Source organism: Olea europaea, chromosome 9, assembly GCF_002742605.1.
Source record: "Olea europaea var. sylvestris chromosome 9, O_europaea_v1, whole genome shotgun sequence".
NCBI lineage: Eukaryota > Viridiplantae > Streptophyta > Magnoliopsida > Lamiales > Oleaceae > Olea > Olea europaea.
Window position 1 is genome coordinate 14,693,579 of NC_036245.1, and position 24,433 is coordinate 14,718,011.

General features: G+C 32.9%; 3 protein-coding genes across 6 annotated transcripts in view; 1 reads left to right on the forward strand and 2 right to left on the reverse strand.

Annotated features, from left to right (window-relative positions):
* The first annotated feature begins 1,901 nt into the window (after positions 1 to 1,901).
* Positions 1,902 to 5,959, forward strand: LOC111399782 (zinc finger CCCH domain-containing protein 25-like). 4 transcript variants are annotated; one of them, XM_023027262.1, is made up of 5 exons: positions 1,902 to 2,140; positions 3,084 to 3,301; positions 3,405 to 3,513; positions 3,616 to 3,809; positions 5,160 to 5,959. In XM_023027262.1, exons 3-5 carry the CDS (start codon positions 3,423 to 3,425, stop codon positions 5,589 to 5,591), a joined length of 717 nt encoding a protein of 238 aa, XP_022883030.1. In that variant the 5' UTR covers positions 1,902 to 2,140; positions 3,084 to 3,301; positions 3,405 to 3,422; the 3' UTR covers positions 5,592 to 5,959. The 4 variants fall into 4 exon arrangements, with proteins under 4 accessions (XP_022883030.1, XP_022883028.1, XP_022883031.1 ...); XM_023027260.1 differs by having other exon boundaries at positions 1,922 to 2,140; positions 3,040 to 3,301; XM_023027263.1 differs by having other exon boundaries at positions 1,922 to 2,140; positions 3,087 to 3,301.
* Positions 5,960 to 12,529: 6,570 nt separating this feature from the next.
* Positions 12,530 to 14,886, reverse strand: LOC111400079 (aluminum-activated malate transporter 8-like). The gene is made up of 6 exons (XM_023027531.1): positions 14,510 to 14,886; positions 14,219 to 14,359; positions 13,748 to 14,020; positions 13,537 to 13,661; positions 13,303 to 13,446; positions 12,530 to 13,222 (listed from the first exon to the last, which is right to left on the reverse strand). The coding sequence occupies exons 1-6, from the start codon at positions 14,784 to 14,786 to the stop codon at positions 12,731 to 12,733; spliced, it is 1,452 nt and encodes a 483-aa protein (XP_022883299.1). The 5' UTR covers positions 14,787 to 14,886; the 3' UTR covers positions 12,530 to 12,730.
* Positions 14,887 to 23,660: 8,774 nt separating this feature from the next.
* The window catches only part of LOC111399999, a 7,380-nt gene continuing 6,607 nt past the window's right edge, over positions 23,661 to 24,433 (reverse strand). Inside the window, exons 4-5 of the mRNA XM_023027480.1 lie at positions 24,130 to 24,237; positions 23,661 to 23,732 (exon numbers count right to left, since the gene is read on the reverse strand). Of these exons, the coding sequence (XP_022883248.1) occupies positions 23,661 to 23,732; positions 24,130 to 24,237 (180 nt within the window). The remainder of the gene's footprint in view (positions 23,733 to 24,129; positions 24,238 to 24,433) is intronic.

Consider the following 24,433-nt stretch of genomic DNA (forward strand, 5'->3'; position numbering starts at 1 on the left):
CTTGTGTGGTGTGGCGTTGCAAAGTTAGTTATTTAGGGCAACAAAGTGCAGACAAAAGGGGTCCCAAAATTTTATATTAGACTTTTTATCTGGACCATGAATGAATAACTGGAGTCCACAAATTCAAAAGGTATAGGGCCCTTTCCCCATGCAATAAGGGTACATTGTGAGAAAATGACTTGAAATCATACTTTTTAAGTTCTGATTTCATTAATTAGGTATTATTTTTTTTTTTAAAATTAATTGATCACACGAATGTAATATTTTTATTATGAGACTGTATTATTAAAAATGAGTGAAAAAAATGAATTTTGAAATAATGATAACTAAACAAATAGGGGCTAAGTTACAACTACACAATTTATAGGCTATAGATTATAACTTATAATTTCGAAAAATAAGTTATACCTAGAGCCTGTTTGGGAGTGATTTTGAGAATTGATTTTTTGACAATTAGGAGAAAAATGGGGTCCACCTGTAAGAGAAGAAGATAACTATGACGATTGGAATAGTGAAATAACAGTCAAAAAATCAATTTTTTGGGTGAAAAAATCGCTCTCAAACATGCCCCTAGTAAGTTACCATCATTATAAAAAACTTGCATACACTGTAATTTGTCAAAAAATTACAAGCAAGCCAAAAATTACATAGACGGTAATTGACATATTTTACCTTAAGCGCTAGTCTTTATTCCAAATTTGCAATATTTTGTAAAAATTTCAATCCATGTCCCTAATTTTTTTTCCTAATGGTGTAAATTTCCTACAAGTAGGGCTGGGCAAATCTCCTTAATCGAACCGGTCGAATCGAATCGAACCCGACGATTTTTGTCAAATTAAATATCCGAACGGGCATCTGAATTGAGAACTGACGGGTACGGTTCGGTTCTCGGTTCTAAACCAAGAACCGAATAAGAACTGAATCTTTCTAATTTTTTTTATATTGAATAAATCAAATTAGTTTAATTTTAATTTTTTCTAAAGAAATTAACAAATTAACAATTTTTAAATCCAAATTTTTGGCCCAATAATTTATTTTATTTCTAATTTTTTAATTTTTGGCCCAAATACCCCTTTTATTGTCTCATTTCTTAGCCCAACAAGATCCAACCCACTAAATAACCCTAAATACCTATACTAAAGTGCATAACGCTATCTCGACTCTCGCAACCTAGCTGACTAATCTATACAATTGTCGACCGACGCTGTGACTTTCGCCAACCGAAATTTTGACTGTAGCGATCATTTGAACAATGTAGTCTACAAGTCTCTAACATTTCAAAACCATTGAATGTGTCATTAGTTGTATTTATATAATATTGTTATAAATGTTAAAAAATTTAATTATAGTACAGAGCTGAACTGAACCGAACGGAACCGAACCCGAACGGTTCCATAGTTATATTTGGATCCGACGGTTCCATTTACTAAATACTCGAAAATTTTGGTTCGATTCGATTTTCTTTAGAACCGAACCAAACCGACCCGCTCCCACCCCTACTTACAAGTGAAAATTTCACGAAATACTTCTGTTATTAATTTTTGTCCTCGGCAAAGATTAATGAGATTTATAGCCCTTGTTTGAGAGTGTTTAAACTATAAACATTTTTAGTCAAATACATTTTTTATCTACACATTTCGTAAAATTTACAAATATAATTTACTTATTTTTTAGTCATTTTTATTTGTTTATAATTTATAAAAATTATAATCACTTCCAAACAAGAGCTTACTAATAAGGGCATTTGGAAATTTTTCATACAAGGGTCGTTATTTTTCTCGAGTAATTATATTCATATTATTTTTATTTATTATACTATATTTTAATTATGGTGATGGTCCTCAATCTTTATTCATTATCACGTATATCCCCTGCTTTTTATTTTATTTTAAATTTGGAATGACAATTGTGCTCTTCCAAGCTATTTCTACTTCATCGGCAACGTCGTAGATCCTACATTGATTGTTGTTAGGCTCAATTTGCCACTCAATAACTAATGTTATTTAGGAAGCTGAAATTTCAACCGCCGCCGCTGCACGCTGATGATTTTTTCCGCATCGCCGGACCGCCGCTTTCAACAGATTATTGTCCCATTTTGCCGTTGATACTTGACAAATTTGATTTTGATTGCTGTTGAAAGGTAACAACCTAAATATTAATTTATTATTCTTCTTTCTTTTTCTCTGACTAAATTTCATGGAGGGGCTTGCTTTGTTCCTTTTTTTTTTTTTTTCCCAATAATTGTTGATCTCTCTGTTTGTGTGATGCTGTTGACTTGTGTTCCCCTAAATGAAGCTTGGGAACTTCTGATTGCAATTATACTCTATAATTTTAGAATTCATTTTGAAGAACTGATTTGGGGAAATTTTGATTTTCTTATTGAATTGAGGGTAGTATTGATTGTATGTTTGTCCTTTGCATTAATTGAACTGATTGTTTGTAACAAGCGTGTTGAGATATTATAGTTATAAACATAAATCCGCATCTTCTTGTGATGAACAAAATATCAATGAAAGGAATGTTTGACAAGGGATGAAAACTATTTTTGCCTATTAACATATTTTGCGGAATCATAATTTGCTGTCCATTTATTATTTATATATTGTGTAAGAGCCACTGTTTATAAACACTCAGGAGAACTCTGAATCTCTGTAGGTATAAGATGTATAAATAAGAATTGAGAGAGACACAAACAACGCTGTTTTGGACCGGAAACCCTGATTTGGGAATTTTATTCACCTCCCTCACACTTTTTCTGCCATCTGCTTCTCAACATTTTGATTTCGTTTGGAAATTTTCCAGTTGTTATGTTAACTTCCGCTTTTTGTCATCTACATGAATTTTGATATGAATTGGCATATTGAATTCCTACTCCCTTCCTGCCTAAGTTTCGACGATTCAAAATATAATTTGTTTTAATAGTTTTACAAATGGATTGGATTAGATTTGATTTGATTTAATTGTATCTTGTCGTACTAATGGTTAAGTTTTTTGCCAGCTATATACAATTTTTGACATGAGTTTATATTTGATTCGCAGCATCAAGAACTTGGCAGTTGATTTCATTTTATATTTTGTCGCAGCAGTAAAAGTTGTAAATATTCGCAGTGGATTTCAAAATCTGACCGATGAGTCCATTAATATTGGTGAAGCGTATTCAAAACATCAACAAGAAAGAAGCAACACTTGGCATATCTGAAGAGGCATCTTGGCATGCAAAGTATAGAGACTCCACCTATGTTTATGTTGGTGGGATCCCCTTTGACCTCACAGAAGGCGATCTCCTTGCAGTCTTTGCTCAGTTTGTCCTTTTGCTCTTTCTATCAATCCCCCATAAATAGTTATTTTATATCCCTATTTTGTTACAAAATTGCCTTCTAATTCAGTTGATTTTACCTTTCAAGTACGGGGAGGTCGTTGATATGAATTTAGTTAGAGACAAAGGCACAGGAAAATCCAAAGGGTTTTGTTTTCTTGCTTATGAGGATCAAAGAAGTACAAATTTAGCCGCAGGTAAGTCTCTCTACTCCTTCAATTGCTTTTCTTTTTCCTTAGGACTCGTCCAAAGAGTATGCTAACACTATTTCCATAACATCATGTTGGTTGAATGTATAGATAGTCTAAATGGAGCTCAAATTCTGGGTCGAACAATTAGAGTTGATCACATGAGTAATTACAAGAAGAAAGAGGATGAGGATGAGGATGAGGAAGCCGAGCGGCTAAAGAGAGAGGAACAAGTTATTTGGCGAGCTTTTCAAAGGGGAGAATGTAATCGTGGAGATGGCTGCAAGTTCTCTCTCGACAAGCAAGTAAGTTTTGATGAACGTTGCTACATCTCTTTGATTCCCCTTTCCCGTATAGGATTAACGTGCTAAAGATAATTGTTAAAATTTTGTTCTTTCGTTTTTCCTCAACTCTTTTTCCTTGAACATAATATATTAATACTTGATAATATATTAATATAAAATTGTTCTATTGCTAGGTAATCTAATTTAATGGAATAAAATTTCATAAAACATCATTTTCAAAATTTCAAACCAAACGTGTTTTCTAATTTTCTGTATTAAGAAATATTTTTCAAAATGACAAACCAAATGCATTTTTAAAAATCTTAAAACAGACCCTCAAAACAAAAAACAGAAAATGAACTCAAAAATGAAAACTAAAAATTGAAACACAAACCAAATGGCGCCTTAGCTTTTTAAAGCCATTTTAAGTTTTCCTAGCGACTGTTTTGGTAGGTTTTTGGTGTAACGTGCATTTCTCACTTGTTTTATTTTATTTATTTATTTATTATTATTGTTATTGTTATTATTTTTAGTAGTTGGGGATAATAGGCTATAGCTGCTCTGATTGTTAATTCGTTATACTTTTCGAGAAATTAGTGGTTTCATTGGAAATTTTACTTGATGTTTGCCAACTCACATGTGGGTGTTTTCTATACACTTGTGCACGCGACTGTGTGTGCTTGTGTGTATGCCCTCGAGCATGTATGATCTAAGTTAAAGAAACAAAGTTTCTTTTTTTTTTTAACTGAACTCACTGTCATGTAGAACTAATCCTGTTGTTGAGGAAGACGAGTTTAGATGTCATACACAAACTATCCTGTCTCTTTTATTTTGTACCGTTTGCTAAAAGTTGCTTCAGTCTTAAAAAGGTGTGTGAGATGGTTCATCACATTTTTAATTCCCATCTTTTTGAACAACTCATTCCATTTTACTCGTATTTGACTGAGGAATCCCATAGGCTCTAACTTTCATCTATTGTTGAACCCAGCATGGTAGTTAAGGAACGTACCGAACTTCGTGACATTTTCCTTACTCGTATAGGCTTTTTAAGTGTCAACTATTGTCATATGCAGCATGGTAGTTCTGGAAGGTCCTTAATTCATAATCTTTTGCGTTTTAATGTGACTAAAGACTGAAGTTGAAAACATGCTTATACCATGCTATTTCTGCATCTTTCACTTGATATTTACTATGAACTTCCTGTCACCCGTTTCCTTTTGTGTTGTTCTTAGTGGCTTGAAGGGTTGGGGAGTTAATTTAACCTTTTAATTTGCCTTACCAACTTCGTTAGCATCTCGTATTGTGGAGAGACATTTTTTCTGTCTAATGGCTATTGTCAGCTTATGTTATTGCCCTTTATCTCAAATTCAGAGAGTAGCAAATACAGGTTGGGGAGCTGAAGAAGATAGACAATCAAGATGGGCTCTAGACAAATTCGAGGGTTCAGCAAGGTGTGGAAGACGATCTGATCAGTCTAGCCATGTTCCAGAATCTGCCACTTTGAGAGGGCACAGATATACCAACAAAGATTCACACAATTCCCCACTAAAATTCAGTGACATAGGCTTGAAAAGATCGTGTGAAAGGATTGAATCAAATGCTTTGGACAGAATAGGGGTAAAATGTCGAGGAGGAATGATTATGAACCAAAGTCGAGAAGAGACCATGGTAAGAGATGAAATGAGATCAAGACAATATGAGTCTGAGTCTTATCATAGGGAAGATAGATATGGCAGGAGAGGAGACGGCAGGTCAGCTCGTGATAATTCGCACCACCGTCAGAGGACAGATGAAGAAGGGTAGCATCAATCGCTTCTGTGATGCAATAATATATAAAAGTAGTAGTAGGCCAACCGTGGGAGTAGATTCGGGCAACGAAGCTTACGCTCATTCATATTGGTTCATCTTGGGCCTTTTGCTCTGTATTTCTGGGCGGGGCGGGAGGTGAAGGCCATAAGAGAAGATTGCGCCATAAGAGAAGATTGCCCTCCTGGTAAGGAAGAGGAGAAAAAGGGTGTATGGAAAGCTATGTGCCTATATTTGAATTTGTTTAAATATTTTTTAGAAATATTTTATAAGACTAAAAGATTAGAGGAAGTTAGCACAATGTGACTTTCTCAAAATGTTTTTTTCGCCCTTTTTACAGAAAAACTGAAGCATTAACCTTAGGAGACAGGCTCTTAATTTAGATTCGTGAGGCTCCTCTAGTTATTGAAGAGTTAGAAAGTATAGAATGAATAAAATTGAGGGAAAAAAAAAAGAAAAAACTAAAAAAAGAACATGAAAATTTGTATTCCTTTCATTTGTAATTTAAATTATTAAGAAAATGACAATATTTATACCCTGACAATACCCACAAATAGGGTCATTGAAATTATTTTATTATAGCAATAGACACTCAAATTTCGAATTCTTATACAAATGATCATGCAATAAAAATTTTAAATATTATGTTACATTATTAAGTGTCAACATATCACCAAATAAGCTCTCGTTTGATGGTAATTTTTCATCCTAAAAAATCAATTTTTTTACTGTTATTTTACTATTTCAGTCATCATTTTTTATTTCTTCACTTGCAAGTGGGATTCAATTTTTTTCCGACGATCAAAAAATCAATTCTCATAATCACTACCAAACAATGCTAACATTACTCATTAGGTTAGTCAGCAAAATAGTTGTTAAAAAACAAAAGTGGGTTTTCTATTTGATTTAAGACCAAACTTAGAGCAAACCAAATTTGACATTACATTTTCTCATCTTAACATATGTAATCCACACTTTCTAACTCCACAATACATCTTAATTTGCGTAAAAAATAACGTCGTCTAATAACAAATTGGCACTTAATTGTGTCACGTAGATTTAAAAATAACTTTCGACCAGGAGATTATCAATATGTCGATTAAAAACTTGAATTATTACTAATGTAAAAAATAATTTCAATAACCATTGACGTAATTAACCCACACAAGTAACTACAAAAAATAAAAATAAAAAAATAATAAATAATAAACCGATGATATGTGTACAGGAAAAATTTACAAAGAATTGTATATGGTTACACTTGATAGTTTTTCATAGGGTGTTGAGCAAAATACAATTAAAAAATAAAAATTCAACCAATGCAGCACTTGTATGAATTCCTATATAATATTTCTGTACAAACAGATTAATGCAACATAACATCACTCTTTTAACAAAGATTTCTTATACCTAAGGGTGTTCGTTCGAACACCGTTAGGTACAAGAAATTATGTACAATTAGCATAATTGATAAAATATTTTATACATAAATCTAAAATTTGTCCTTACTTCTTAACCATATATTTTTCTAAAAATCATTATTCAATATATATATATTTGAAATAATGACCACCGGATCAGATTATAAATACCGATTATGCCACTATAGTTTAATCAATGTGGGTTCCATGTAAGTCATGTCTATCAAGACCCTGTCATAAATCGCATTTCACTTAGAATTTTTTAACTTATATATAAGTAAATCTCATTCATGAACCCGTACTAAAATAAATCTTGTGACACTGACAATGAGAATATTCATCCTTTTTCCAATATGGTTTATGCTGTGGGATCGCAGCCACCGTAAATTTAAAAAAAATAAAATAAAATTGGTCATTTGCATGGCACTTTTGGGTATGGGAAGAAGAATCACATGACGTGGCCATAGTTTCTTGAGTTTTCCCTACACATGCACTACACTACTAGACACCCCGAAAGGGAGAGGGTTGGGGTGGGGTGGTAGTCCATTTTCTCACACACTGTGAGAATAATTGAGATGCAATACTTTATTAAAATTTCATTAGTGGATGATCAATATTAGAGGTAATTCTGATTTAGAGAGTGATTAAGGATTCATTTGAAATGCTTTTGAAAAATTAAAATTACTTTTGAACATATTTATATAATTTTTTAAAAGTATTTTATCTTACTTGAAATTTTTTTGAAGGAAGTTGACTTAATATATGACTCATTGAGCGTGATTTTAGAAACGTCAAAATGGGCTATCGAAATCCAATTTTTTTTTTTTGACTAATTTTATGGAAGTAATTCTTCTAATTAGAAGAGTTTTTAGAGGAACGTGGTCTAATAAGACTTTTTCTAAAATTACTTCTAGAATATAAATCTATTTTAGAATTAGTTTATAAATAAAAATTAACATAGCTTCCTCAAAATGCTCTTCTACAGGAAGTTAAAGCTAAAGTCGTACCAAAAGAGTCCGTAGTTTCCTTAGAAAACATTCTACAAGAAAGCAAGTCCAGCCAAACGATTCCTAAAACCCTGATACGAAGTTTTTGTATTTTGGATGGAATGATATAAAATCATATATAGGTGCCAAAATTTGAGTGTTAGGTCCAAATGTTTATTGTTGTAGTAATGTGATTCTCAATCTATAATTGTAACATTTTGGTCCCTTAACATTCCAATTTTGCCAAAACAGTGGCCCTTTTGAGCGAAAATCATTCAACATGTCCCCCAAATTAGCACAGGACTTTCATATGTAAGATTTTACGATGAGCATATCCGTCATGTCACTATAGAGTAAATAAAATAGAAAAATTGTTGATTCGATCCCAATAATTCTCCACCAGTTATAGCAACCACGCGATCACAACTTTGCACACACCTTTTCTCTTGTCGTTGCAATTCTTTCTCCTCCCTCTTGCCACAACCTAACACTCCATTGATCTAATTAAAGACGTTGAATTTAATCTCCAATTAAACAATTTCACTACCAAGTGACGCTAACACTTAGAAATGTAAACAATCAAGTAGTTACAAGCGTGATAAGTTAGGAATTAGAGCGGTAACTTTTCATTTTTCTTCAGAGGTACGTTATAGGCTGCTTCAAAAAGTTATTTACCAACTTAAACCTACTTTTTCAAAAACTAAACAAAAAAATAGCCTACCTCCCATCTGCCACTTTACCTAACTTCACTAGTCAAAACCTATTATTACTTCATGTGTTGCATTTAAGAGTCTTTGTTCACATGGTACAATTATGCTTTAAATGATTTAGCCCCAATTTGTAATCTTTTAACAAATTAAATTATTTACTACAATAATATTTTATATCGCATATTCACATAATAAAATAATTTACACACAAACTAATAAAATTTCTTTAAATTTTAACCACACATTCTCAAAAAATATTATTCAAAATTCTATAATTTCTCCCATAATTAGAGACAAACAAGCTCTTAATTAAACAGCTCATTTTGAATATTTACTCATTCAAAACAAATTTATTAAAGCATGCTTATTCTTGTTATTCTTTAACGAGTTTTTACGCTCCTATCTATACTATATGGAAAGTTTGAGATTCTATTATCTTGTCTATTAATAAAGCTCCCATTTTAGCACTAAATTTTAGTAAGGTTCGTTGGTAACACAACTTGAGACTTGTAAGAAATGCTCGAAGTTCAGCTGCATTATTAGAGCATAACCCACATTGTTCTATAACTCTAAAAATAATATCCCTTACCCTAGAAAGCCAGTCGTCTTCAGAACCTGCCCATTCATTTTTAAGCGTGAGAGTCGGAAGATCTAGTTCAAGTAGGTTTCAATCTATAATATGCCCACAGTGGTCTTGATTTTACCCTAATTTGTCTTATAAATAGAAAGTCATCATTAGGTTTTAAATTATCTTGATGTACGATTTTCTCTTTCAAGCTTCTTTTCATCATAAAAAATTATTATAATGACGGAAGGGGATGTAGTCTCACTTTGAGGTGAATATTTATAAATCATATGTGTGTATCCATTTTTCTTTTTGCTATTTTAATTGCTCTCGATGGTATATAATTATGATTTCTAATTCTTAGAAGTCTTCTCCTAGTTTCGTGCTAGAATTTTTTTAACACAAGCATGGGCGGAGCCATGTGAGGACGAGTGCGGGCATATGCCCGCATTGAATTTTTAGGCCCAAAAAATTTTTATTTTATTATTATTATTTTTTTTAAGCAATATCCTATGATTTTTCTTGATTTTAGGTATAGGTTATTTTGGATTTCACTTGTCAAAATATGAAAACTTGCAAGGAACACGTTTAATTATAAACTATGTCATTTTTTGTTTTTGTTTTTATTTTTGTTTTTGTTTTTGTTTTTGTTTTTTTATAGTTTTATCATTATTAAATTTATGACCAAAATTCAATGTTTGACGTGTGTTAAATTATGCCCGTACTGAACAAATTTTCTGACTCCACCCCTGAACACAAGAATATTATCCTGATTTAGGAGCATATTCTTGTTCCTATATCTTACTACTTGGAACCATTTTTAGTGGGGGAGCTGAATTTTCAAGAAAGACACATAAATCATTTTAAATCTAAGCAAATTTTCTTTTTCTTTAAGGACACAGGAATTAGTAGAAAAAAGAAAATTTGGAAACATGATTATCATTATCATATAGTATAATATGTCCTTGTTTGATAGGGAATAAAATCTAGAATTTGATACATATTTCATTGGACCTACAACTTTCAATAATACATTTCATTAAATTTGATCAAAATTTATTAAAAATCTAATTTTATTTTCCACCAAATAGGTACTATATAGTTTTGCCATGAAAAAGAATTATTTCATTAAATTAAACACAAGGACGATTCTGGTCCATAGCACGTGCATGTCAATAAGTCCAACATAGTATAATTCTTTATTTTTGGGAATTCCAAATGATATTTTTATTATTTCTTAAAATAAACTTTGATTAGTAAACGTATTATTCCATAAATATTTAATTGAGTACAAAATTCATGAGATGGGCATTTAGTGGTTTAAGATTTTAGACAAAGCCATTTTATCAATTAACCAATCTCCTTCAATAGCTGTGGGAAACATGGACTAGCTGGCGTAAAAAAATAGTTGTACAATGCCACGCCTAAAGGACCATAATAATAATAATAATAATAATAATAATAAATGTAATTCATGTTGGAAACTTGAGGAGAAGGAGAAGAAAGTGAAGACTTTGAGCCTAAAACGATGGCCAAAAAAAATAAAAAATAAATAAACCTTAAAGGAAACACCTCCCAATCACAGAGGGATACAAAGATTTAGAGCCTATTTGGGAGTAATTTTGAAAATTAATTTTTTGACCGTTAGGAGAAAAGTGGGATTCACTTGTGAGAGAAGAAGTCAAACATGACAGCCTAAATAGTAAAATAATGGTCAAAAAATTAATTTTTTTAAGGAAAAAATCACTTCCAAACAGGCTCTTAAAAGAATTGAACCAAAATGAACCTAGCGACTAGAAGTAGAAACAAGTTTTACTTTCTATATGGAGAGGAAGCCATTGGTGTGAACAAACGCCCAGTGAGGAGAGCTCTCTTTGCGGAAAGAGTCCAAATGAGTTGTGGGAACCTGGAAGCCAACAAGGGCACATCCTGCGATTTACCTCCCTGAGCTGCTGAGGGGCTGGAGGTTCAGGGACAAGGATCTAGTCGGACGCAAGCCCGGACACCTTGTAAAAAAAAAAAAAAAAAGTTTTACTTTCTATTTGTCACTAACACGAGAGGAGCGTTACAGGGGTGATTTTTCTTCTTGCTTATCGTTCACTATGATTTTTTCTCCACTTTTTTCATCTATTCTAACGCGAATTCTCGACGTCAAAAGTATCCAAAACACCCTTATCACTTAATTGTTATAAATTAAACAAATATAACAAGTCGCACCAATTTATTTTGTATGTGATGTTTGTATAAACTTCAATATAATTAAGAAATAAATTTTTTTATTGGCTTGTCTGTCTTAAACTTTTTGATAAGATAATAATCTAACATAATATAAGAGCGACTTAACAGTCCTGTGTTGAGATTTAAAGACCACTCATTTATAATTTTTTTCCCTAACCTAGCAAAAAATAGACCTATAGTTTGGCTATATGGGGTTAGGTTAAATATAAGATAATGACATTTTAAACTTTCGAATGATATAACATGTTAATTATGCTGTCTTTTACTCCTCTTCCTGGTCTTAATTACTGTAAAAAGCTGGTAATATCAAATTTTATTCTTTTTTTTAACCCTGAAACTGAACTGATCCCTAGGACGATCTTACACGCAGAGTGTTGGAAAGAAAAAACATGGTAGAATATTCTTCTTGCAACTTGCATATATGGGATTCAAGTGGGGAGCAATCCCCTCTCTCCCCACAAATAAATAATTTTTTTTTCTTGTTTTTGGGTCTTCTTTTGAGTGCCTAAACTGAGGTTTTCTAACCTATTCACTGTTAAAGAAAGTGTGCGTGCAGAATTTTTCGTACGTATAGCAGATCGAACGAGTTGTTCCCACCATCTCTTCTCACCTAAACTCCAAAAACAGATTCCAAACATCATAATATATGTTTGTACAGTGGCCACTCTTCAGTTTCTGTGCTAATATATCTGACCTTTTTTACCAAGATTTTGTAAAGAAGTGTTATTTTTAAAGAATTAAAGTGATATTTCTAAACTTTACGCAAGTTTAATTTTGTTATACGATATCGAAACCCTTAAAAATTGAAGTTGCTAGAGTAGGAAAGAGTTTTTTTTTTATTTATAACTTATCTTCAAGGTGCCTCATCATAGACATTAGACACTGTACTGATACCTAAGAAACGTGATCTTCTTGATTACATGTTTCAGACCTATGTTGTTTTTGAGTGACTAACCCATCGATAAAGTATAAATTTGTGCTAGAAAATAAGCGCACTTGTAAAGAAAAATATTCCTTCACTAAAGAGTTAGTACTTTATAAAGGAACTTTTTGCTTAATTTATTTCTTTCCATAATAATGAGTTTAGTACATGTATTGTACTATGCTGTGATGCATTATCATCGACATCGATGCATCATCGACTTTTACATGGTAAAAAATACAACGCCTTGTATAGCAGTCAACCTTCATTAACATATCTTGTTACTTAAAAAATTTACATATGGACTGCTTCGCCTTTATTTGTTGCTTGAACAGACGAGTTGTCCTCAATTTTGCCATGTATCTCGATTGCAACATGATTGCAATTAGCATCAATATTAATGGGTTTCACAATTCCACGGTGAAGCAATTGCTTTTGCTGTTGTTTCTCAGGTGAATTTGCATTCTTGAAATGTGACTTTTCGGAGAGTTCATGAATGGAGTCTGAAATTTTCTCGATGCAATTAATGATATTTATTAGGATCGATGCAACAACGAGCGCTGGTACGATTTCTTGAACGTCGTCTTGTATGGCTAGCAATGAGGAATTTTCTAGAATGCTTTTGAGTTCATTAGCAGCTGCTTTGGAATTCTTTACATGGGTTTCAGCTTCACATGGATGAGTCAAATTCTTAATTGCGCCTGCTAAATCTTTTAGAGCCTTGCTAGATTCTAAGCTCATTTTTACACAAGGTTGATGAATGTTTCTGTAAAACTCTGATGGAACCTGCACTAACAAATTAGCTATTATTCAGAATAAATTTGGAGTAAGCTACATGAATTAATTGAATATTACGCATTTAATACCTGAGGCCTTGAGTTTATGTAGCTAGTAAGTGCTTCGATATGACATGCACATTCTCTGGCAAGGACGCCAGTCTTCAAGTATTGTTTCCATGGATGATGAAACTTGAAGCAACCATGAGCAGGCTCCCACCACGCGAAATTTGCCTGAAAATAATAAAGCATTGATTTGTCAAGAATTCATGGTATCGACTCTAATTTAAAACGTAGAAGTTTAAGATGTTAGAGAATGGATACCAAGGATTCCTCAGTAGCCTTTGCATTTAGCACGCTTTTATATCCTTGAAGAAAAAACTTGTCATCTTTGGAGGCAACTACGCTACCTTCATCTCCAAGAAAACTGAAAAATTCATCTCCAAAACCTGTAAATCAATTTTTGTAGAAAGGTTTGTCAGACAAATAAAATTTTGTAATAAAAGTAACATAAAAGATAATCTTCCACGTGTACCTTCTAAGAAGCTAGCAAGTTTTTCTATATTTGTAGCAGCCAGATTATGCAAATCTTGACCCGCCCAAACTGGACATATGCATATGGAGATTACTATACAGGTTGCGGCACCAATGAGAATTGTGGACAGCCTTTGGTGTGCAAGCTGGATAATTTGGCTTACTCGATAGCCCGATACAGCTACCAGTGAGAACGTGAGTATAAATATCAAGACTCCATAATCATACCTCCTCTTGATATTTGGAAAAAACCTCATAAATGTTGATGTTGTAGCTGCATTTAGAAATTTTGAAAACAATTAATATGATGTAAGTTTCTGGAAACATGTAATATCAAATGAATATTGAGTTTAAAAAGAATTTTGCAAGGTAGATTTCTATAGTTTACAAAGCGTTTGAAGCGTAGAAGAAACAAAAACTATTGGTTTTTTGAAGTTTTCGTGCATAGGAAGATTGTTAATGAAATTTTTACCTAAAATGAACACTAGAATGCCAAGAAGAACAGGCTCTCCTTTCTCTCCACAGAGGGTGGCCAAGTATTCAGCGGCAATCCCTAAAGCACCCGCTAGCAGTGTTGCAAAACCTCTGTTAATACACTTTGACAAGGTTCCACCTAAAGAAAAGAAGATCCATCCATTTAGTTTATTTAAGTTATTATAAGGGTAAAAACGATGATATGTGTTTAATATTTCCTTTATATAAGCAAAATAACATATATAAGCTGATATGTGTTGACCATGAACTCGTTTATTACAAGACTTACCAACTGTGTATTCAAAAACAACGACAACTGTTAAGATTGCCCACATTCCTGCTTGTCCAAAGCCATCATAGAGAGGCCTGAAATAGTAGAGAAAGGACACTAAAGTGAGAGCTAATCCCACCTTTGCAGAGTGTGCCACTCTCCTCGGATCATCTTGTCCGATTTTCTTGGTTTTCACCACAATTTCCACCACCTTGGCCTTAAACTTCCTGGGAATGGCCTTAATGCCACCACCCGATCCGGTGCTTTTTTCTTGGTTTGATGAATCGATTTCCATGAACAAAAGCCTGTGAAAAGGAGAAAGCCTGGTTTTACGTAAGCCTTCTTATGAAGTTGGTAGAGTCAAACTTGTATATATGAATTCAGTGCATTTTGGAGGATACTCCCTTCCAATATTTATATTATAACATTGAAAAGTGGGTTGCAAATGCAATTCAGGAATATATTTTATTGCTAATTACATGTTTAGATGTCCTTTATTTGATGTTTACTATAATGATAAAAGTATTTTCATTGACAACCGAAAGAAAAAGTTATTTCTAACTCGTTACTTTTACTTGGATCAGTACTCCGTCTTATAATTACTGGGATACAGCTTTTTCCACCATTTAAAGCAGAAAAATTTGGCTACCTTCAATATACTTTTTTAAAGGCTGCATGGCCCCAACAAAACTAATGGTTGATGTTAAAAGTGTGAAAAGTGCACTGGATTCCACCAAGCTCTCATGGTTTTTGACTTGGCGAGTTAACACAGAATAAGGAAAGTTCACAACTTACAAGAAATGTAAACATCTGCAGAGATTGCGTGATCAGGTGTTGACAAGAAATAAATGGTGTAGGATTGCTAAGTGGGAATAGTTTAGATCGTCGCATTTGAATTTATGATAAGTGGAGTTGAGTCCCTAAAACGTACGGTGGCTTTTAAATCACGTACGGGGAAGAGGAGAATAGCGCCTCAATTCATTGATGATGGTGGGGTTGGGGCTGAAAACATATCATTATTCGGGTTTCTGTTTTGTCTTACACTCCATCCGTTCCAAAAAAGAGAAAGCTTATTTCCATTTTTACATAAATTAAGAAAATATAATTATAGTTGAAAATTTTGTTTGAGGATCTAAAAGTAAGGGTGTCCATTGAGAATATGTTTCCTCATAATTAATTTATGATCTAAGAAACCTTAGAGCTACTAGTCAGACTTTGTATTTTACCATTTTATTATTTTCATTTCTTGTAAGTATACACCTTTTGGTGATTAGACCGTAGATTTAGAAATTTCAGATTTTTTTTAGTAAATTCATTTTAGTATGATCGCATTATTTCATTTGATCAATCATTACTTCGATTGATGACAAATTTATTTCAAAATTCTCGATATTGATAATATGATGCAGTACATCACATGCAAAAGTATTGCCGACAATTTTTTTTCTTTTTGATTCTATTTCTTTTCTATAATGAAATAGCTTATTGAGATATCTCAATTTTTATTATTTCAAGTACCTGGACCTCTTCTGAGATTTTATAATTTATTATGTCCAAATACTCATCAAGAGTATATGCTTCTTTAATGGAACCATCTTTGTGAATTGCTTCATTTTCATTTGGAGATTTTTTGTATTAGAATCGAATACCATCACGCTTCAAATGTGCTATGGATATATCAAATATAATGCTATCAATCCTTCTAGAACATTAATTCATTTTAGAGCATTTAAAATTGGTGTGTGAGATATTGTTTATCTCTTTGATCAGTAAATACATCTAAATAAGTTATCTTTCAAAGTTCTTGCTCGAATGATCTTTTGTGAGAATTTAGATTGTAGTTAAGTAATTAAAACTAGTCAATAAATAAATAAAATAAAATGGTCAAAGATGTGAAGCTATGAAAAAAAAGACAATAAAATAACCATGAGGTGGTGGATTGAGTTGGTTTATATCATTCCAATTATGTGTAAGTCCATCTCATTACACACACACAAGAGAAACCGATACAGATAAGAAGAAGAGAGAAAAGAGAGAAAAAAAGAAAAAAGGAAGAAGAAGAAGCAAAAAAAAAAAAAAATCGTCAACGTATCAGGAATTAAGTGCTTCGTACTATTAAACTTGAATTCCTCAATTTTGAAAGGTGAGTAAAAAGTTACTTATTGTCTAATTATGTTTAATTTTGTAGCTGTTAGATTGTTAAATTAAATTCAATTTTATTGAAAGATTAAGTATAATAAGCTATGAAATTGAGTTAAATGAAATAAAACTAGTTTTAGTGATTAAAGAAACTTTAGAAATCGCTTAAACGTGAAAGGATGAAGTTTGAGTATTACCTATTTAATTACTTAAAATACTTAATTCTTAATTTAAAAATTATATCATATTTCAGGTAGCGATACGGACATTGGAACAACTTACCAACCGAGTTGATTTTGCGAAAATAGTTCCGCGAGTCGAAAAACTTAATTATTTTTAAAGTATTTATAACTTAAGTATATTAGTAAAGCATGTGCAATTATGTGTTCGATTTTATGATTATTACAAAAATCTCTATTATTATGATACATATAGAATTTCAAAGATTACTTGTGGTTGGTATATGAGACATATGTGACATTGAGATTGGTCAGAAAAGTATCCATGAAGTGGTCTTGACCGTGTACATATAGTTCACTGAGATGCCTTGACTGTATTCTAAAATTAATTATGAGAGGTCTTTGAAACCCACTTCCATTCATTGAGGGGGCTTGAGGCCCATGTCAGGAGTGCTTAGCCAAAGGGATAGTCTACGCGTGTATGACCAGCTTACAGATTTCAGTTAGAGGGTATATTTTTGTGAATTTTTCAATACGTTTGATGTGATGAGATTATAGTATGATTACCAGGTTATGTTCATATCATGACTTGAGATGATATTTTACCACGTTATGTGAATGTCTCACTTTTTGGTTATAATTATATAATGTTATTTTGTGAATTATTAAATGATATGAGCTTAATTTTTGATAAAAATGTATAAATGAAAATGTAAAATTATTTTTGAACTTCTCCACTCATTGAGCTATCAACTCATATATTTTTTCACGTTTTTCTTATCAGGCAGCAGTTGAACATCCAGGAACCTTTTGGAGTTGAGCCTTTGATTTTAGAGTTAGAGCCACACGACAGAGTTTTTTTAGTATGACTCACTTCATAGAACATATAATCAATGTTTTGGGACGCATGTTTATGTCTAGATGTGATTTTCCATCGCTTATAGATAGTTATGGGGCTCATTATGTATTTTGTATCCATATGTATATTTCATGTTATTTTCTTGATTAACGTTAAGATTTCAACTTATCTTTATTGAGTTGTGTTATATTTTGGGATTTGTGTACAGTGGATCATATGTTAGTTAGTCCTATTTATAGGGGAGATAATGTCGAAATTCAGTTAAAAATAAATTATAAAAAGTTGCATATTGTAGTTGTAGAAGCCTTGATGGTGGATTCAGCTTTATATTGGTATCTATCATTAGCGCATATCACGTTCAGAGTCCAGTAGTATTACACGGGGCAGGACGTGTCATAGATAATGATGCATTTGTACATTATTTCTAGCTTCTTAATTATCTCTCTAATGCTGAGAGAATTGTCCAATCAAATTGACAATCATTTTTCCAACATTATAAAATATCATCTTTTGGGAATAAGGGTTCAAACTAAGTATTTATTCTCAACATTTTTTATTTTCCATCTCAGGGCATTATGGTGGATTAATTTTACACGTACTGCACTATCAAAATAAATAGATGAAAAATTAGGCTTTGACCATAAGCAATTATAATAGGTAGAACTATGATATTAGCATAATACATAATAGAATCCCATAAACAAATATGGAAAATCTTGTGTTTTCAATTAAATTAATTGAAGACGTTTAACAAATGATAGTGTTAAACCATTTATCAAAATCTCAACTAATACTTGTTAAAATGATGAGATTTATGCCCACAAGAATTAACAAGATATAGTCTTGATTATATAATCTAAAAATATTGCCTATATTTAAAATTTGAACAGTAATTTTGCAAACTTCAAGTTACAAATACCATACAATCATCTAGTATATGCATAAAATTTATTATATTCAAATAATAGTTAGAAGATCAACGTGGTGGATGACTAGGCCCCATACATCACCCCAATTAGTTTTTAGAAATATAGGGATTTCAATTTCTATTTTAGCTAGTGATATTTAATAATCAATTATCGATAAAGAGAACAAATGAAATTAGGTATTCATTGGATTGAAGAATCTTTTGGTTCTTCATTTAATATTCATTTTGAATTTTTAATTTTGCATCATTATTGATCCAGTTATGGTCCAAATGGTCATGCCAAATAATAAATTAAATTAAACTTCTGATTCAATATAAGATATAATTCAATTATTTAATTTCGAAGAATATGATTAAACATTATATAATCATATATCATTCAAGTAGTCAAACTAATTAATGTCATTTGACATTAGTTAATGTTTTCTTTTAGGGATAAATATGAATTCAAAATGATATATTTTTCGAAAATGTGCTATTTCGAGAGCATATTATCTTCAAATTGTCCAATTCAATGTGACGTGACTTGTCATATGAGATAAAAGTGATTGAACTGTACAAACTCAGTGTGACCTGACTACTCTACACCTTATTTTCTTTCCATGAGGGTCAAAAGTGGGCCGAGTTATCCAAAAGTAGTGCGGTCTAACTATTCTACACCTAGTTTTCTTGTCAATTAACAAGATAATGGATCGAAACAATCAGACTTAATGCAGCCAGACTACTCTACACCTGCTTTTCTTGTCACCTAACCAGAAAAAATAGGTTGAGTTGTCACTATTTAGCATGACATGAGTACTCTACGCATGGTTTTCTTGTCACGTAATGGAAAAAATGGGTCAAACTGTCTAAACTCAGTACAACTTGACTACTTCACACCTAGACCATGAAAAGTAGGTTAAACTATCCAAACTCAATACGACTTTGTTGATCCCAAAGGCGACGCAAGGATTGAGACTACTGACGTTGTATGAAATATGTAACAAGATCATAAAGATGAAACAAGATTTAAAGTAAAGAAATCAAAAAGAGTTAAGCATAGGAAACGATGTTCTATTATAACGACGACATGGAGAAAAAATTATAACAAAATAATTTTAGCTTGAACTAAACCGAAAGAATATGCTATTATTTATATGTATATACCATACCATAAAGATGGAAATAATGCGGAATAAGAAAATAATATATTTTTAATAAAATCACGTGAAAATAAGGAAATAATTTTTTTCCTAATTTGGGTCATAAACTCAACAATCTCTATCTTGACCCAAATTTTGGTGCAACGAACGAAGCTCCAAAATTTTTCCACCTAGAAAAATATGTTCGACTGCATCGAAAAACCTAGCTCCTCAAATAGTAACCAAAACTCTTCACCTCACGAAAAACATCATCCTCTGCCTGGTGTCCACAAGTGACACCCGAAACCTACTCTAGGATTTCCAAAATTCCAACTAGGAATTAAAATTGTTCAAACAAGGTCAAAGCACACCCTGTAGCAGAAACCACACACAATGCTTGATCAGAAGGCTCTTTACTAGAATTGTCACCTTCGAAGACCCCAAAAGTATTCTTGACATCTCCAACACTGTACATACGCTCAATGGATCCAATCCTAGCATTTGACCACAGTGTATCTACTGAAGTTGGTAGAAAAGCGGAATCACCAACGCTTTTCTTAGTAGTGTTTTGAACCAACCTAGAGCCAATCACAAGAGGTAATGTACCAAATTGAATATCCACCACGGTACCAAATCTATCTAGATGTCTCTTAACTGGTTCTGCACGACCTTGCAAGATGTACAACTGAGGCTTTTTCGTCCTTCCAATACAACCCGAATACCCCTTCAGACCTTTAAGACTCTACCTCCACCCGAGAACTTATATCCCTTTGAATCCAAAGTACTCAGCGGATGAGATTATTCTTCAAGTCTGGAACATGTCTAACCTAGCCAAGTATTCTGACTATCCTATCCTGCAATCTCAATCTGACCCGATCGATTCCAGTAACCTGACAAAATTGGTTGTTTCTCATGACAACTTCACACTGCTTAACTGCCTTATATGACTTAAACAAGTCCCGATTGGGATGAAACGAGCACGCTAAATCTAAAACCACTCCTAGTATGGCTTAGATTCCATATCAGATGCGGTCAACACCACATCTCCACCATCTGAAAAATCCTTGGCAATATTGGTCTTGTCTGAATGACCCAATTGCCTCCCATGATTTGCAACAAAGTTACCTTTAGCCCACAACTTATCGCAATCCTTTTTAGCGTGTCCATTCCTCCTGCAATAGAAGTAATACAAATTGCTGAAGTTGACTTTCAATCTGTCTCTCCGTCGATCACCATGAGATACAAGAGCGTTCCTTATCCCTAAACGTAACTCCAACCAAATGCTTCATCTTTTCCTTTGAGAACAGAGCATCGTAGACATCCTCAATGGTCAAAGTATCACGACTGTACAAAATGGTATCCTGAAACGATGAATAAGAGGTGGGGCAGCGAGCATAATAGGATAAAGGTCAGATCCTCCTCATCGTACTTAATCTCCAATGTCTTTAAATTTGCAACTATTTCATTGAACACAACCAGATTATCTTCTAGCGATGTTCCATCTGTCATGTGATGGGAATACATCCTCTGCTTTAGATGCAATTTGCTCATAAAACTTTTAGTCATGCACAACTGCTCCAGTTTCAACCACAAAGAAGCCGTCATTTTCTCCTTCAACACATCCTACATAATGTTATTGGAAAGATGGAGATAATCTGCAATAAAAGCCTTATTATCTTTCCGTTGTTTCTCCTCCGTTGTCAAATTTCCTCGTATCTTATCAAAACCCAGCAAAGCATCGTCTAAATCGATTTGCGACAACACAGTCCTTATCTTTATTTGCCATGGCGAAAATCTTGTATTGCGATCAAACAATAGAATATCATATTTCGATGTTGCCATCTCTAAAAAAATCCCAACCAAATCACAAGGAACCCGCAACCTAGCTTTGATACCACTTGTTGGGAACAAGCAAGCTACTAAAATTGCTCTGATCCAGTGTTGGGTGGTATTGAGTCTCTCTCAATCCAAAAGTTAGCTCAAAAGGTGAGGCTTTCCCTCACATTTATAAATTGAATACCATACTCATCCACAATCGATGTGGGACAACCTCAACAATTCCCTTCTCATACATTGGGCTTTACGGGAGACAAAACATGTCTCCTCCCACATATCGGGCCAACGGGACCTACAGAAGACCAAACCCGTCTAATACCATTTGTTGATCCCAAAGGAAACGTAAAGATTGAGACTAATGATATTGTATGAAATATGTAACAATATCACAAACATGAAACAAGATTTAAAGTAAAGAAATCGAAGAGAGTTAAGCAGAGGAAACAAAATTTTATTATAACGACGATATGGAGAGAAAATTACAACATGACAATTTTGGCTTGAGTTAAACTGAAAAAAGATGTCACTATTTATAGGGACATACGATACCATAAAATGAAAATAATGTGGAATAAGAAAATAATATATTTTCAATAAAATCACGTGAAAATAAGGAAACAATTTTTTTATGCCAAAATAAGGAAACAAATATTTTTTCCTAATTTGGGTCATAAACTCAACAGACTTAACTACTTTACACCTCGACCAAGACAAGTCAAACGAAATCTAGTATATCTGGGCTTATGACTTGTTAAGTCCTCTATTAGAAAAGAAGATGAAAAAAAAAAGAATATATCGAGTATTGTTCAATTATTATAAGAGAAAATTGCAGCAGCGGTCCCTTACATTTTTATTTGTTGCAAACTTTACCTAACCTTCATCTTGTGCCAGCGGAGGTTCCTAACTTTTCATAAATATGCACCTGAGGTCCATCTGAATGAAAACCATCCAAAACACCGCCAGTTAATCGAAAAAATTGAGGAATTAACATCCAATAAAATAGTCCAAAATATCGTCCAAAAAGTTATTGACATCCAATAAAATTGTCGCGATAGCAAATAGTTTAAGAAAATTTTCTAGTCAACTGATGGTGTTTTAGACGGTTTCCATCTAGAGGATCTCAGGTGTATATTTATAAAAGGTTAGAAACATTCGCTAGCACAAAATGAAGGTTAAAATAAAATCTGTAAAAAACAAAAAGGTTAGGGACCATTGCTGCAATGTTCCCTTTTTATAATTTTGTTTAAGTTTATGATAAAATTTGTGAATTATAAATAAGATTCTAGTAGTTGCAAAATTAATCATAAATTTGCTAGGGCCCAAAACCCTAGTAGTATCGCAAACTTCATCATTATTTTTTTTGACGATTGGTCGTGCAAATGAAGTGTTGATAATGCGTTGAGGGTAAAATTCAACAAACATTTCTGACGACTTAATTTCGTCGCACAAATTTCCATTCTTCTTTTGAATTAATTGTTTCACAAACCCTATGGGTTTTGGTAATGGAATCATATCTGATCCATTAAAATATGGTACTAAGCCTAGTCAGACAATCAAAAGTTCATGGAACGTGACGTGTTTAATGATCTCCATCTTCAAGAACCTGCCGATGACATGACAAGAAGATTGTTGCCAACGACTTCAAGTTTTGCGCCACCCATTTATTAAAAATTGTGTACCTTTAAGGTTCAAATTTAATAAAATAAAAAAAAAATTAAAAAAATGAATCTCATCTATAAGTGAAGAAGAGTGTTTAAGATAAGATATAAATAATACAAACGTGACCCTCGTAAATGGTTTAAACTTTCAAGACATAATCAAATTCAAAAAAAAAACACAATATTTTACAATGGCTTCTTGCTCGACAAATTATCCAAATGGTTGAAGGTATAATCAAATGGGAAATTTTTCTTTTGTGGCGTGGTCGAATTGCACTCAAATATTAACCAGATTTGAATAGAGGGAATCAAACTAGTTGCTTAAAGGCTTGAATAGGAAAACAGCAAAGCGCACTAATTAATGCATGAATTCTATATTTATACATGTCTAACTTAACCCTACTTTTGTTCTTGTGGGATCTGTATAGAAAAATCGGATCGAAACTACTCTAATCCGACTTGGAACGGACTGTGGGTTGGTCCATAACGGGCAGGCATGTCGAACTGAACAATCTAGTCACCTAGATTGGTGACGCATAACGATTAACTCGATTAGCCCCACTAATTAAAAATTGGGTATTAGAGGTAAAAATTAAAAGAGCCGTTCATTTGCAGTCTTGATGAAATCGAGCTACTTTATCTCAGTCTGCAAATTTTGACAGCATGGATCTCACAAACGAAGGGTAATTAGCATAAAAAGTCTCTATTTTTCAATGTTATAGTGCAAAATATTCCTACCTTCATTTTTTTGGCATTTCCACCCCTATTTCCACATTTATTGCAGAAAATGTCATTTTAATCGATTTTTAGCATAAAGAATCCAATATACCTTCCTATTTAAATATAACCAAAAAAAAAAAAAAAGGACAATTTACAATCTTCCTCCTAAATATTTCATAAAATTACAAATAGCCCTACCAAAAGTAAATCCACCATCACAAAATTGCCGGCCTCCATCTCATCAACCATCATCCATCCATCGTCTAAACCATCGGAGCTCACACCACAAACAGCTATCATCAACCCCTAAACACATTCACATAAACAAATTGAACAAACAATAAATTTATATGGCCAAAATCAACCAAAAACGCAGCTTATCGAAAGCTATAACCCCTTTTTCGATCAAGTTCGACACCGACAGTGGTTCCTACCATTGCGGACCACTCATTTCCACTTCACTACATCACGCCATACCTGCTACAATAATGGGCTTCCATCA

Coding starts and splice junctions, on each gene's coding strand:
- LOC111400079 (XM_023027531.1), bottom strand. CDS start 14,786: ATGGAAATCGATTCATCAAACCAAGAAAAAAGCACCGGATCGGGTGGT. Junction 13,447..13,536: donor AGGCTACTGAGGAATCCTTG/GTATCCATTCTC, acceptor TATTATTTTCAG/GCAAATTTCGCGTGGTGGGA. Junction 13,223..13,302: donor ACATAAACTCAAGGCCTCAG/GTATTAAATGCG, acceptor TTGTTAGTGCAG/GTTCCATCAGAGTTTTACAG.
- LOC111399782 (XM_023027262.1), top strand. CDS start 3,423: ATGAATTTAGTTAGAGACAAAGGCACAGGAAAATCCAAAGGGTTTTGT. Junction 3,514..3,615: donor AAGTACAAATTTAGCCGCAG/GTAAGTCTCTCT, acceptor TTGAATGTATAG/ATAGTCTAAATGGAGCTCAA. Junction 3,810..5,159: donor AGTTCTCTCTCGACAAGCAA/GTAAGTTTTGAT, acceptor TCTCAAATTCAG/AGAGTAGCAAATACAGGTTG.